Raw genomic sequence first — 13,618 nt, forward strand, 5'->3', positions numbered from 1 at the left:
TCAGAGGCCACATCTCAGATATGGAATTTCTAGGAATCTGTCTGAGACTACATGGATACAAAAATGAAGACCGAGGTTTGTGCTGAAGCAAAGATGAAGAGTTTATAGGTAATGTCACAGAGGTGGTGGGAGACATTTACAAGTGTAAACAAAAATACAGGCAAAATCTCAGACGTGCATGCTTTACAGAGTTAGCTAAAAATTCTGAAATGCAGCCACTAATGTTTTGTCAGAGGAGGAAGAAGATTAGAAGCAACTATTTGATGTTGATATGATAGTCATTGGAAAGACTGAACAGGTATGGAAGATGAAATTTCCTGTTCTTTCCAGAGCACTCTTACAGGAAATTTGGGGTATTTTGCCCAATGTTGGTATCCAGGTTTGTCCTGTAGTTGCTCTATGCAGTTACTTTGTGACCCACTGTGCCAATTGGTGGGTGTGAGACGTTCTAAGGGAAGGTGGGAAGCAGAGGGTGGAAAAGGAAAAAGGGGGAAATGTACCTGGTGTACATCAGAGTAATAAGCAATCAGCCACTTTAGCAGTGTAGAAAGAGCTAAAAGATATTTGTAGCCTCAGAGGCAATTACTTCATTAGTTGTCAGCAAAGTTTTTGCAGGAATGAGGTTACTTTTTTGATAGTCCTAGTCCTGCTTTGTTTGTGAAATTCTTATATTTTCAGCTGCCCGTTGTTGCCCATCCAGGTTATTTTTATTTAATGGTACATGTTCCCGTGTTCCTATGCTCTGTTAAACAGCTGCTGTTGGATGTTCACTTTTTCAGAGAATGAATGATTCTGCTGTACAAAAATCCTGTAATATCTGATACACTCTGAACTTGACACAGTAAAAATGTAACGCTTCATTTTTATCAACTCGTCCTTTTCTCCTCACCATTGACTCTTAAGCACGTGTGTCACAGGCCATTTTCTGTCCCACTCCTGTTCCAGAACGACTATCGCAAGCTGTCCATGCAGTGCAAGGACTTTGTGGTTGGTGTCCTGGACCTGTGCCGGGACTCGGAAGAGGTGGAGGCCATCCTGAACGGGGATCTGAATGCGGAGCCGCTGGAAGCGCAGAGGCACCGAGCGTCCCTGAGCCGCGTGAAGCTGGCCATTAAGTATGAAGTCAAAAAGGTAACTCCTCACAGCTCTCAGGCACTGTGGCAGGAGGGCAGTGCCACCTCCTTCTTCTGCAGGTGTTGTGAACCCATGGTCAGATGCACAACTGAGACATGGGGTGAGTAATCAAGACTCTCACGAGGCAGAAGGGGACTGTAATGAAGGAATTTAGTTTAATCTACTTCCCACTGCTGAGAAGTGGCAGGAGATTGTAATGACATAAATGAGGTGTGCTAGCCAGGCTTTGCGCAGTTGGTCAGATCCTTCTCCTGATTAACCCAAAAGGTGTTTCAGTAGAGCCAGATTGTCACTCAGTGACACTCAGGCTGTGTCTTCTGTCAGTCAACGCAATAATACCTACTCCAAAGAGAAGGCTGTGTTGGTGAAAGTGTTGGTTTCAACCCACAAGTAACTCATCTGCGATTGTGTGTCGTAGTGAGAAATTCCAGGTGATTTACCGTGCTTGTTCCTTCAAAAATATATTAAAACTCAGCCCTGGAAATGCATGGAATGTGTCTGTGGCTGCTTGGTCAATTCATTTCAGTTCTTAACCTTTGTACCTGTGTGTATTGGTATTTTGGCAAGCATTTTCAGTAGATGCCTCCCTCAAAGTAGTTTGTATTTTGTGAAGGAATGTTATGTGTTGAAAAATGGAGCTGTGCATCACATATTTGACATAAATACATATCCTTTCATTGTAGCTTTTATTGTATTGCTATCTTGTTCTCCTCAAGATCCCACATTAGGCTAGCACAGAAAATAGTTAATACTGTGTCCTGTTGTGAGAGGAGGCAGGAAGTACAGCAGTGCCTATGTATTATTTACAGCTACCTATTTGTGTGATTAGCATCACTTCCATTCCTTACAGCCATTATAGTTTCATCATCTCCACAAGAAGCCTTGTGTCTCTCAGAATAAATAACCCTGTGTTCTGTGGCCACCTCTTGAGCCAATCTGCCATATAAAACAAATTGTAAGGACCCTGCCAGAGCAACTGGGGATTGCTGGTGTTTATGACAGCCCCAAAAGATTGATAATAAAATATGTAAACACAGATCCCAAGCAGCAAATCATCATTTCCACTAAAGGATTGGTCCACAGCACATAAATGCATATTAATTGCCAAAAATCAAGGTAAATCTATACAAGCATTAAATTAATTTAAGAGACTGGAACTGGGGGAAAAAAAATCCAAGTGCATAGGCATGCTTTAGTGTCTAAATATGTACTTGTTTATGCTATTTCAGTGTAATATGTACCAAAACTTTGTTGATCCTCATGTCTCAACTTTCACGCTGAAGGCTGTGGTTTTCTTTTATGAGTTTGTTGTCACTGATGAAATTCACTGCTGAGCAAAGGGCCACACAGATCTGTTAAGAATAGCAGAAATCTAAATAATACCAAAAATAAAAAAAGAGAATTCCTCATAGCAAACTTGTTCTCTTCTCTTGAAAGAGAAACTCAGAGTGCTGGCTTCAGTTCGTGACAAATACAGTTCTGAACCTAGAAGAGGTTCAACGGTCTTGTTGGGAGGAAATAGATGGTGCAGAGTTGTTACCATATTCATACATGTGCAGTTCCCTGTAAGTGGTCATTACAGAGGGCAAGGATGGAAATGTCTCTGCCATGGTGGTCCTTTCATGCTGGGATTTGCTCTGCCAGAGCCGTGACAGATTCAAGTGGTATCCTGACTGGAACACATTCAGACGTGGGAACTCCACACGGGACTACTACAACCCTCTCACCATAGGAAGCAGACAAGGATGTGGCCTATTTCCTTAGCTTTCTGTATTTCTAGCTGTGCTTCCAGGTCAGGTCCATCAAGGTCAGTTCCCTGTTGCCAGCAGTGCAGCCAAAGAGAGCAGCAGGCCCATGAAATAGGTAATGAGCCTATGCCCTGTCCAGAGGGAGGAGAGGCAGGAAAAAACATATGACAAGTAGTAAATGTGCTCAGAACCTCACTGCTAGGGAAAGGGAGTTTTTAATTCTATTAGTAATGAAACTCTTGCAATTAGTGCCCTGGGTACTCCACCGAAGTGGAGCCCATCTTTTAAACATGATGTGATTTTGAAGCTAAGGTTCAGACTGAAACTGCAGCCCCAATAGAGAAGGACTAAGGGAATTAAGGGAGGAAAAAAAAAAGAAAACAAATTAATCTTGCTCTGTATGCTGAATTAATGCTTTTAGTTTTGTGTCTCAACTCTGTCTTTAGATTGCCAACAGAATTCCAGAGAAGAGCTGATACTGGCCCAACTAATCTGCAGTTCTTGCCGAGACAAAAATCAAGATGGAATTCCCAAGTCAAATCAATAAGAGCTGGAATAAAATCACAGGAGTTGATTTTCAAACCCTGAAGTGTTCAGCTGATAGATAAGAAAGAAGATGCAAAGTTCTCTTTGTATTTCGTGTGTTAGTGTATCAGAGTGTGCCAGGATTTGTTCTTGCTCCATCTAAACCCAGCCATTATGATGACAGAAATAAATAACATAATCACTCTGAGTCATACAGAAAAATATTTACATACTGATGACTTGGTTCACGGTCATGAAACTGAAAACATCAGAAGTGTTACTGTCAATTATGCTTGGGAAAACAGCTATATTAAAATTGGGATATTTTTTCTTTTAGTGACCAGATACTGTTCTCATGCATCATTTTTGTGCACTGATGTTCTGCTTGGAGCTGAAAGTATTACATACATATGATAATAAGCTCAATATATGTAATGAAAAGTGAGAAACTGCATGGAAAATAGAGTGAGAGGAGAAATGGAAATGTAGGAAGATGAAATGCAGAGGAGAAATGCAGGTTGTAGGATGATGTGAGCAGTAGGCAAAATGTGATGTGAACCTACTGTCCTTGGAGGAGATGAAGCTGCAAGCAAATACAGGTAATACAGACACACACACAACAGGGGTGGACATAGTTTGAAGTTGCTGAAAATAAAACAGACATAATCATAAGTTGAAATATTTCAGTAAAGACTGAGAGAGGAGGGATGAATTTCAGAGCTTTTATGGATGACAAGTGACACAACTCGCTCCGAGGGCTTGGAAGTGGTGCACATTGTGCAGTTGCCAGCAGTTAAATAAGTCACTAAGATCCTCTCAAGAGCCTTTACACTCACTGCCAGAGAAGATCTTGCCCATAACTCTTGGCATTTTATTCACGAAGTCTTCCTTTTTTTTTTCTTTTCTTTTTTTTTCTGGAAATTATAGCAGATCTCCTCTTAGTGTCAGATCAAAATGTTGATAGATCAGGAGAATAAACCAGCACAGAGCTCTGGATGAGGTGCCACAGGGCCCATGGGCTGATTTCCAGCCATGGGTAAACTTCCTTAAAGCTCCTTTACTGTTTCTTCCCATTCACCGTGGTAACAGAAGGAATGATGTGGGTGTTTCTTCCCTCTTCCCTACAGTTTTAAGCCTGATTTTAAAAATGTCTTTGTAATTTGAAATAATTATTTACTTTCCTGCCTTTGTCCACAGTTAATCTGCTGTAGGATTTGTCCCTTTGATGTCCTGAATTGACAATGAAATTTATCTTAGCAAAAGAAGAGGCTGGGGGCATATGTCAGAATGCACAAACACACAAAAACCCAATCTCTTCTTCTCAAATGGGCCAGGCTGGCAGTTTTTATGGTGCATAAGCTTCAAAGGTGACAGCCTAATAAAAAGAACAGAAGCAGTTTGAGTCGACATTAATTTCTTGAAGAACTTTTTTACAATCTCTTTATTTATTTCTGTTGTCCAGTCCACTTTATGTACAAACTGCATTAATATGTGAAGTAACTGCTTAATGCATCACACACCAAAATGCTTAGGGACTTTAATTTTACAGCAAAGTAGATTAAAATATGAAGATTGCCTTCCTTTTTAAAGTTCATGCAGCAGTTTGGGATTGCTCTTCTTGAGAGGTTTAAGGTTCTCTGTTTTCATTGCCAATGATTTAATTTGATTTTCTTTAAGAAGTCTGTCCTGTTGTACTACTCTATGCACTTTTTAATGAGATTTGGAATATTAATAAAGTTTTGCGAGCAAGACCTGGCAAACAACGGTGTATGTAGTACATAATGATCTCTGCAGAGTACAAGGGATAATAAAATGGGTATCCAAGGTTTACAGTATTTTCATTCTTTTTTCCAGAGTATAACCAACCGATATCAAATCTCACTCTTAACCACACACAAATTATCAGTTATCAGATGTATTTTCAGACCCTTTTTTGCAAAACACCTAGCCTTATTTATCCTGATCCAGTACTTATTGATAAGTGTATTCCCAGATTTCTTCAAACTGTGAAAACCAGGCTGCTGACCCTTGTGCTTAACTGGTGTCCCACATGCTCTTGTGATGCGGCAGTTTTTTCTTTATTAACCTTTGTTTTGCAGGGAATGAGAAAAAAGCCATAGTTTTTAAATATCTGGTCTTAATTTAGACCTGAGGTGATTGCAATTGTGCATGTTGGCAGTTATGCAACTCTTCTTATTAATGACCGCATGTCTTGGCTTTTCTTTCTTTTTCATTTTCTTTGCAGTTTGTGGCCCATCCAAACTGTCAGCAACAGCTCCTGACAATCTGGTATGAAAATCTCTCAGGATTACGGGAGCAGACCATAGCTATCAAGTGTCTGGTGGTGCTGGTTGTGGCATTGGGCCTTCCCTTTCTAGCCATTGGTTATTGGATTGCACCATGTAGCAGGGTACTGAATTTTATAAATTATGTGTCTTGTGCTGTTCTCAGAGCTGCTTTTCCTTTCCTGGCAGTCAACATGCAACTTCTGCTGCTTCCAAATTTTAACTAATTAATGATATTTTTAGCAATCCCTAACCTTGTGCCAAAACATGCTAAGGGGGTTTTTGTTATTTGCACTGTAAAGAGGGGACCACAATGATGAAGTATGAATATAAATTAAATTTAAACTGAAGGAAAGAAAAATAACCTTCCCTGAGAGCTTTTTTTCCTATTTTAAATTTCCCTAGGTTATGCTCACCTCACTGTATCTGCTGTGTAATTTACTCTGTTAGTAACATGGATTTTTTGGAAGTCACCACTCAGATTCTTTATTAAGTCTCCTGTGGTGGCATCCTAAAGTCTAATGCTGTTCCCATATAAACCATTAGCAGAACATCTGTTGACTTTACTGATGCAGAACTTAATCTTAAGTAAAATATTTGTTATCCCAGCCCTAGGAGGTCTGTTTGCCAGCTGAACCATAGAGCAGAAATTAAATTAAATGCAGCATTCCGACCATGTAGTGGGGTGTATTTGCAAAAGAGCATAGCAGTAAACTCTTACCTTTTAAAAAATATGTGAAAGCGTAAGGGTGCTCCCACCTTTCTTGCTGATCCCACAAGGAAAGGAACAGCAGTTTCTTGGAAATCCTGATGGTTTGTAGCACATTTATTGTTTGCAAATCAGGTGTATTCATAGATCTTTGGTATGTCAGATGAAGAAAGAGTTCTCTGTTACATTAACATTTTTTATAATTTTAAGTACATGTACTCCTGTTTTAAATGTGGTCTTTGAATTGTATTTCCTTGGCAAGTGTAAAGCAAAGAAATGTGAGTTTCTTTTATATTTCATTCTTTCAGTTCATCTCAAAGAGGATAAGGTTTTTCTCATCTACATATTTGAAGGGAACCTGATCTTTTCTCTGGGTTAAATGTTTATTTACTTTGAAGATAAACCTTTATGAAAATGGTGTAATTGTTATTCTCATTATCCTCTGAAATGTCACTTTCAATTAATATATTTAGAAAATATATTCCTCACAGCTCCATATAATAAGAACATCTTAATATATTTTTAGCTGATGTCTAATATGGAAAAGTGACATTTGTCCTTGAGCTCTAACTCCCAGTAGCAGAAACATCTGATGTTTTTCCTCAGTGCTCATGTCAAATAAAAGTGCTATACATTCAGGTCAGTGGTTGGATATTGCAATTACGAAATGCCTTCTAAAGGTCAGTACCAGGAAGGGAACCTGAGATTGTTTGCCCAGGTAGTAAGTGCAATTTAATGTGTGCTGGTTTGCTTAGTTCATAGTAGCTGACCCAAATTTCAAGGAAAACAATTCCTTGAAATTACAAAGCTCGTGTGGTCTTCTGGAAGCAGCTGGTCCCCTCTTCTGGTGTAGACAGACTGCCCCTACTGCTGCTGTTTTGTTCTTTTACTAGGTGCAGAAGTGAATTAAACCTGCTGAATTTATTTTAAAAACCACAAATATTTCTGATCTTATTTTTCTTAGTCCATTTTGTGGAACAGTCATTAGTTTTAACAGACACAGGTACTTATTTGGCACTTAGAGCTCTGAACGTGTGTTCTGGGGATTGAATATAGTTACCAGAGATAAGAAAACAACTAATTCTTCCTATAGCTGTAGTTACAGAAAAGTTAATAGTACACTCTTGTTGTTAGGGAAAAAGTTTTGCTGGAGTTGCAGATTTGAATCATTTATCTTTCCCTGGGCTTGCTTTACAAACTCTTCCTGGTCACGGCCACTGGACATTTGCAGTTCCTGGGAGTGTTTCCCCTCAAACATTGCCATCTAGAGTTTGTGGAATAACATGAGCACTCGCTAACAGAACAACATACTCTCTGAGGCTCCCTGTGGGAGCCTTTTGTCTGAAATGGCAAATCATCACAGCTCAGTGCTCTTGGAAGAGTATCCTTTAAGAATGTGGTTTCTGCCTGTGCTGAGCTCTGAGTGCCCATTTATGCTTCTGGAATGCAGGGTGTTTCTTTGAGAAAACTGAGTGACTGCTTTCATTCTGCCTTTGCAGCTTGGAAGAATTCTTCGAAGCCCATTTATGAAATTTGTGGCACATGCAGCATCCTTCATTATTTTCCTAGGCCTGCTGGTGTTCAATGCTTCAGACAGATTTGAGGGCATAACGACGCTGCCGAATGTCACTGTTACTGATTACCCCAAGCAGATCTTTAGGGTGAAGACCACCCAGTTCACCTGGACAGAAATGCTGATCATGGTGTGGGTTCTTGGTAGGTATATTGCCCTTTCATCTTCCTGTTTTTCTGCAAATAGAAATTCTGAAAGGGAGGAGAGAAGCCCAGGTCCTAAAGCTTTGATCCAGCTGCTATGTGCAGCATCTAATAAACCCTTAGGGCAGGGAACAGGGCATTAGAACAGATTTTGAATAATTTGTATCTCCTGGTTTAAGCACTGCTTCATCCTAAACTGTGTCAGGGTAGGGAGGTGAGTATCCCTTGCATGTTGCCTTCTGGGTGTTCCAGCTTATTCTCTTTATTTGACAGAAGGCAAGGACTGGGTTGTCCAATCCAATGAGTGGCTGCTCTGAGTGTGGTTGGTTTGGCAGCAGTAGCCCCTTTGAATTACACAGCCAGGGAAACAAGAAAAAGTTTGTAGGATTGTGATTTTGTTATTTGTTGGGTTTTTATTTTCCCTAAGAAGCCTCTTGGAATCAAGCAAAAAGTCTTGATACACAACAACTGCATCTCGTGGTTATGGTGAGGCTGTGATCTGGATTAAATCCACATAAATTAATTTCTGAGAAGAAGTTTAAGTAAGAAAACCGAATTACAAATTTCAAATTCCACTTTCTATGCTGAAAAGAATCTTATTCTGTAAAGTGGAAAAACAGTAATATAATTGTACCTCTTCTATTTGGTCATTTGTGTTGTTGGGTAGTTGTGTTCTTGTGGAAAAATCAAACCCTCTGATTCACAAGTGGCTTAGGAATGTAAATGGTAAGTAAATAAGTTTTTTCCCCACACTTTATTTTTTCTCCTTTGGAATTACAGAGATTTTATTGTTAGGCCACAATACTTTCACTGCAACGTCAAGGCTCTACTCTACCCTCTGTGGGGTGATTTTGAACTATATTTCCATTCATTAATCTCAATTAATACCTTGCTATTTGATCAACCCTGTTGAAACCAAGAGAGAATAACCTTAGTGATGATGCTGTGATACTGCAAGTAAGTGAATCTCTGCTCCATTGGTATCATCCACTTCCATGTAATGGGAGAATACAGGGAATTTAAATGACAGCAGTTTGGCAAACATTGCTGTGCTTTTTCATTTCTTGTTGCAGGTATGATGTGGTCAGAATGCAAAGAGCTGTGGCTGGAAGGACCCAGGGAATACATCTTGCAGTTATGGAATGTTTTGGATTTCGGGATGCTGTCCATTTTTATTGCTGCTTTCACAGCCAGGCTCCTGGCATTCCTTCAGGCCACAAAAGCACAACAGTATGTGGACAACTACATTGAGGAGAACGACCTCTCCGAGGTCACACTTCCTCCAGAAATTGAATATTTTACTTATGGTGAGCTTAGTTTTTCTGCCAAACAGATCTGAACATAGGAAAGCTTGAAGGATGCATTTAGAAGCCTCTCTTTACCCTAGAGCTAAATTTGACCCCCTTGATTTTAAACATTTGGAAGTTATATTTTATTCTTGGCTAAGTGCAGATGAAATGTTGATGTGATTCCTTTCTCTTTTTTTTTCTCGGTTCAGTTGTTTGATAATTATTCATGTTTCTTCCTGAAGGAAGCATGCTGGCCCTGTGAAGGTCTGTTTAAATAGAAGAAAACTACTAAATACTTATTGCAGTGCAGAAATTGTCAATAAAGGTGTAATCAATCTGTATTTACAACACAAGAAAACGCTGCTGACAGTGTATTTTAGGATGGGCTTCAAAACATTGCAACAGCAGGCTTGGTTTTGTTACTTACCTTAGTTGCAATATAACCAATCTGAATATTGTATACTGAATATAATATCTGAATATAACCATTGTGCATATGTAAATACACATTTAGAAACACAGGGTATTTTGATATGAAACACATTTTATTCGGTGTTGCTCTGCTAAGATGGTGCATGAATTCACATAGTAATTTATGAATTTCTGTATAACTCAATTGTTTCTGTGCACATGTGTAAAACCCATAATCCTATAATTGTGTGTAAAACCCATAATCCTATTTCTTTTGAGGTAATTGGCAAAAATCTTTATGGTCACTGTGGGAACTAGGTTATATCCTGCAAAAAACAAAAGCTTGGTGTGACTAATACATGAAATTGTTCATCAGGCAGCACTTAACTGCCCATCAATAAAACACCAAATAGGAATAAATTTCCCAGCTTTAGCATAGTGCTTGTTAAGACAGCTAATACAGACAAGTTAAAAAATGCAGTAAGGAATTAGTTATTGTCTAGTTCAGGTTAAAATGCAAACTGCAGAAGAAAATGTCATGTTTCTTCAAGTCGCTTTTCTTCTAAAAGAAGGTAATGTAACTCATACTCTTAATTTGTGACTTTAATGTAAAAGGAATAGAGCAGCAACTATTAGACTCTTCAAATATTTGTCTCAACTAAATTCAGACATGTTAACGGAAAACTCCTATTAAGGTTTATTCCTCAAGATTGTGATAAATGAGTAACCCCTGTATTTCATATCTTCCAGCTAGAGATAAATGGCTCCCATCTGATCCTCAGATAATATCTGAAGGCCTTTATGCGATTGCTGTTGTTCTCAGCTTTTCTCGGATTGCCTATATCCTGCCTGCAAATGAGAGTTTTGGGCCCTTGCAGATCTCCCTTGGAAGGACTGTTAAGGACATCTTCAAGTTTATGGTCCTTTTTATTATGGTATTTCTTGCATTTATGATTGGAATGTTCATCCTGTACTCCTACTACCTTGGAGCTAAACTAAACCCAGCCTTTACAACGTAAGTATGAGGTTTCATTGTAAGTAAAAAGCCAATCAAAACTTTCAGGTTTTTCATTAAGATAACAAAGTCTGTGAGACATTGTGTGCTCTCTCTTAGCATTAAAATAAAACTGAAGACGTCAGAAAGCAGAACACAAAAGACCAATTGTTCCGTGTTTGTATAATGGAAGCTTTCATTTCAGCCTGCAATAATTTCACCTGTATATATTTCAGTCACATAGACTTGTGGGCAACCAATTGGAAGAAAATATTACTTGATATAAAATACCTTTCTAGTTCCTGTTGTTCTGCATGTATTGTTACAGCTCTATTAGCTGTGATGGATAGGTGGAGCACAGAGGACAAATGGAAAATGCTGTGAAAAATGCTTCCTTGCATGTTTGTTGTTTTGATCAGTGCTCTGATGCTCTGATTCACAGACAAATTAATTGAGGTTGTTTATCAGTCAATGTAAACACAAGTTATTTATTTCTTTGTGTAGTTACTAATAATGCCCTCCTCTTTTTTTTTTCTACAGAGTGGAAGAAAGTTTCAAGACCTTATTCTGGTCGATATTTGGCTTGTCTGAAGTAACATCTGTTGTCCTCAAATACGATCACAAGTTCATTGAGAACATTGGATATGTTCTGTATGGCATATACAACGTCACAATGGTGGTGGTTCTCCTCAACATGCTGATTGCTATGATCAACAGTTCATATCAAGAAATTGAGGTGGGCTCTGTTCTCAAGTTGCTCTCTTCTGTTATGCCGTGAAAAGGGCAGAGCTAATAGAAATTATTTCAGTGGTATGCAAAAAGCACAAAGAAGAGATTACCACAGGAAAGGATATCACAAAATGTATAAAAGAAGGCTGACTTTATCTAACAACTCAGCCAAGCTGCAGAACCTCACAGGATCTAAACAAGTTTATCTCATGTTGTGTACACATTATACTTGGCATCCAACTGCAGTTAAAAAACAAATCAGGAAATGTATAGCATTGAAGATACTTGGGTTTCAAAAACAAATCTCAGGTTGCTGAAATGAAAGTAAAAGTGTATTTATAGTGCCAGCTTTCCAGACCATGAGTTCAAAGAGTACTACATTCACACAGATGCAGGCACACACCCACACAAACAGGAAGAACGATTATCTAAGACATAGTGTACAAATGGATATGTCATTCCCGATCTTTTCAATGAGTTCTGGGAAATGTGTAGGGAATTCAGCAGGAGAAAACTACTTATAATCCAGCCTTGGAATGCTTCAGTAAGAATGTATTAGGACAAAATAGGCTTGTCATTATTTAACACAATTTCTTCAGGACCACAAAGTTTGTGTTTTCTATACTCCACTATAAATCAGAGTTGCTTGTCCTGGTTATGTAAAAAGCTGTGAGCACTACCATTTTAAGCCATTTTTTGCCTTGAGTCTAATACTTCAACACTTGTGCAAGTACCAAGCCCATGCGACCACTTTAATAAGAAAAACAAGGCTTGAAAAACCCCCAAAAGCTCCACTTTAAATAGCAGGGAGTTTATATGTTTGCTTTCACTTGATGCAGAAATCATCCTTGCTTAAATGCTTCATGTGCTTGAACTAAGTATTCTTAATGAAATGTTGCCATAAAGAGACGACTGAAATTTGGTTAAAATAGACTAAGTGGTTGCATTTTTGCAGAACTGCTGGAAGTCTTACTAGCAAGAATATAATATTTTATCTAAAACCAGAAAGATATTTCAAAGCAGTTTCGTTTGAGAGAAGCTTTGCATTTCATAAAAACCAAGAGCATAATCTGTTTTATTTTTTAACACAGGATGACAGTGATGTAGAGTGGAAGTTTGCTCGTTCTAAACTTTGGCTGTCATATTTTGATGATGGAAAAACATTACCTCCACCCTTCAGTCTTGTACCAAGCCCCAAATCTTTTTTCTATTTCATCATGAGGATCATTAACTTTTCTAAGTGCAGGAGGAGACGGCTACAGAAGGACATTGAAATGGGAATGGGCAACTCCAAATCAAGGGTAGGTTCTAAGATCTTTTCATTGCAGTGTGTGTCTGTTTCCAGCAGTCTTCTTTTCTTTTTAGTTTTAGCCTATAATCCATGCTTCTTATGATAATAGAGTAATTAATCATTTATATCAATAAATCTCTATGTCAGACTGCCTAAACATACTGGATAAAACAAGAAATGGACTTAAATTTTGTTGGAACAACCAAATCTGGGGAAACACAATTAAAAATTGATGAGTGTTCAAAGATGCAAATATTTCCTACAAGGAGTTACTTGAATATTGATTAAAGATACTTTAAGCCTATTTCCACACAACAGCATGGCTAAAATTATCAGCATTAAAAAAAAAAACAACTAAAACCAATATATAATTCAAGGCAATCTCATTTTTTTAAAAAAATAATACTTTGATGTAGTAAAAGATGGAACAACATATCTAAAGAAAAATAATAATGGAGCTGAATCCTAGCTGTGAATTCCATCATTTATTTTACTTTTGTCTTATTTCTTCCTAGTTAAACCTTTTCACTCAGTCAAATTCCAGAGTTTTTGAATCCCACAGTTTTAACAGCATTCTCAATCAGCCGACACGCTATCAGGTAAGCACATACGGTGATCTCTGTCCTGAGTAATAGAACAGTGAGAAGGTTCTAGCAGCATTTTCTGTTTCAAGTACAGCTGGCCTTCACCAGAGAAAGAAAACCTCCTGTAGAAATCAAACTCTAGGATGCTCCTTGAAAAAAAAGACAGTTATTGTCCAAGCCCATTATTTGAAGCATTTCAAAAC

General features: G+C 38.4%; 1 protein-coding gene across 2 annotated transcripts in view; it reads left to right on the forward strand.

Moving 5' to 3' along the window:
- TRPC3 (transient receptor potential cation channel subfamily C member 3) overlaps positions 1 to 13,618 on the forward strand; it is a 32,528-nt gene that overhangs the window by 15,684 nt on the left and 3,226 nt on the right. For both annotated transcript variants that reach the window (XM_038135536.1, XM_038135535.1), the window contains exons 3-10: positions 946 to 1,131; positions 5,653 to 5,817; positions 7,901 to 8,117; positions 9,191 to 9,424; positions 10,568 to 10,832; positions 11,352 to 11,547; positions 12,632 to 12,841; positions 13,347 to 13,430. In XM_038135536.1, the coding sequence (XP_037991464.1) occupies positions 946 to 1,131; positions 5,653 to 5,817; positions 7,901 to 8,117; positions 9,191 to 9,424; positions 10,568 to 10,832; positions 11,352 to 11,547; positions 12,632 to 12,841; positions 13,347 to 13,430 (1,557 nt within the window). The remainder of the gene's footprint in view (positions 1 to 945; positions 1,132 to 5,652; positions 5,818 to 7,900; positions 8,118 to 9,190; positions 9,425 to 10,567; positions 10,833 to 11,351; positions 11,548 to 12,631; positions 12,842 to 13,346; positions 13,431 to 13,618) is intronic.

This window comes from Motacilla alba, chromosome 4, assembly GCF_015832195.1.
Source record: "Motacilla alba alba isolate MOTALB_02 chromosome 4, Motacilla_alba_V1.0_pri, whole genome shotgun sequence".
NCBI lineage: Eukaryota > Metazoa > Chordata > Aves > Passeriformes > Motacillidae > Motacilla > Motacilla alba.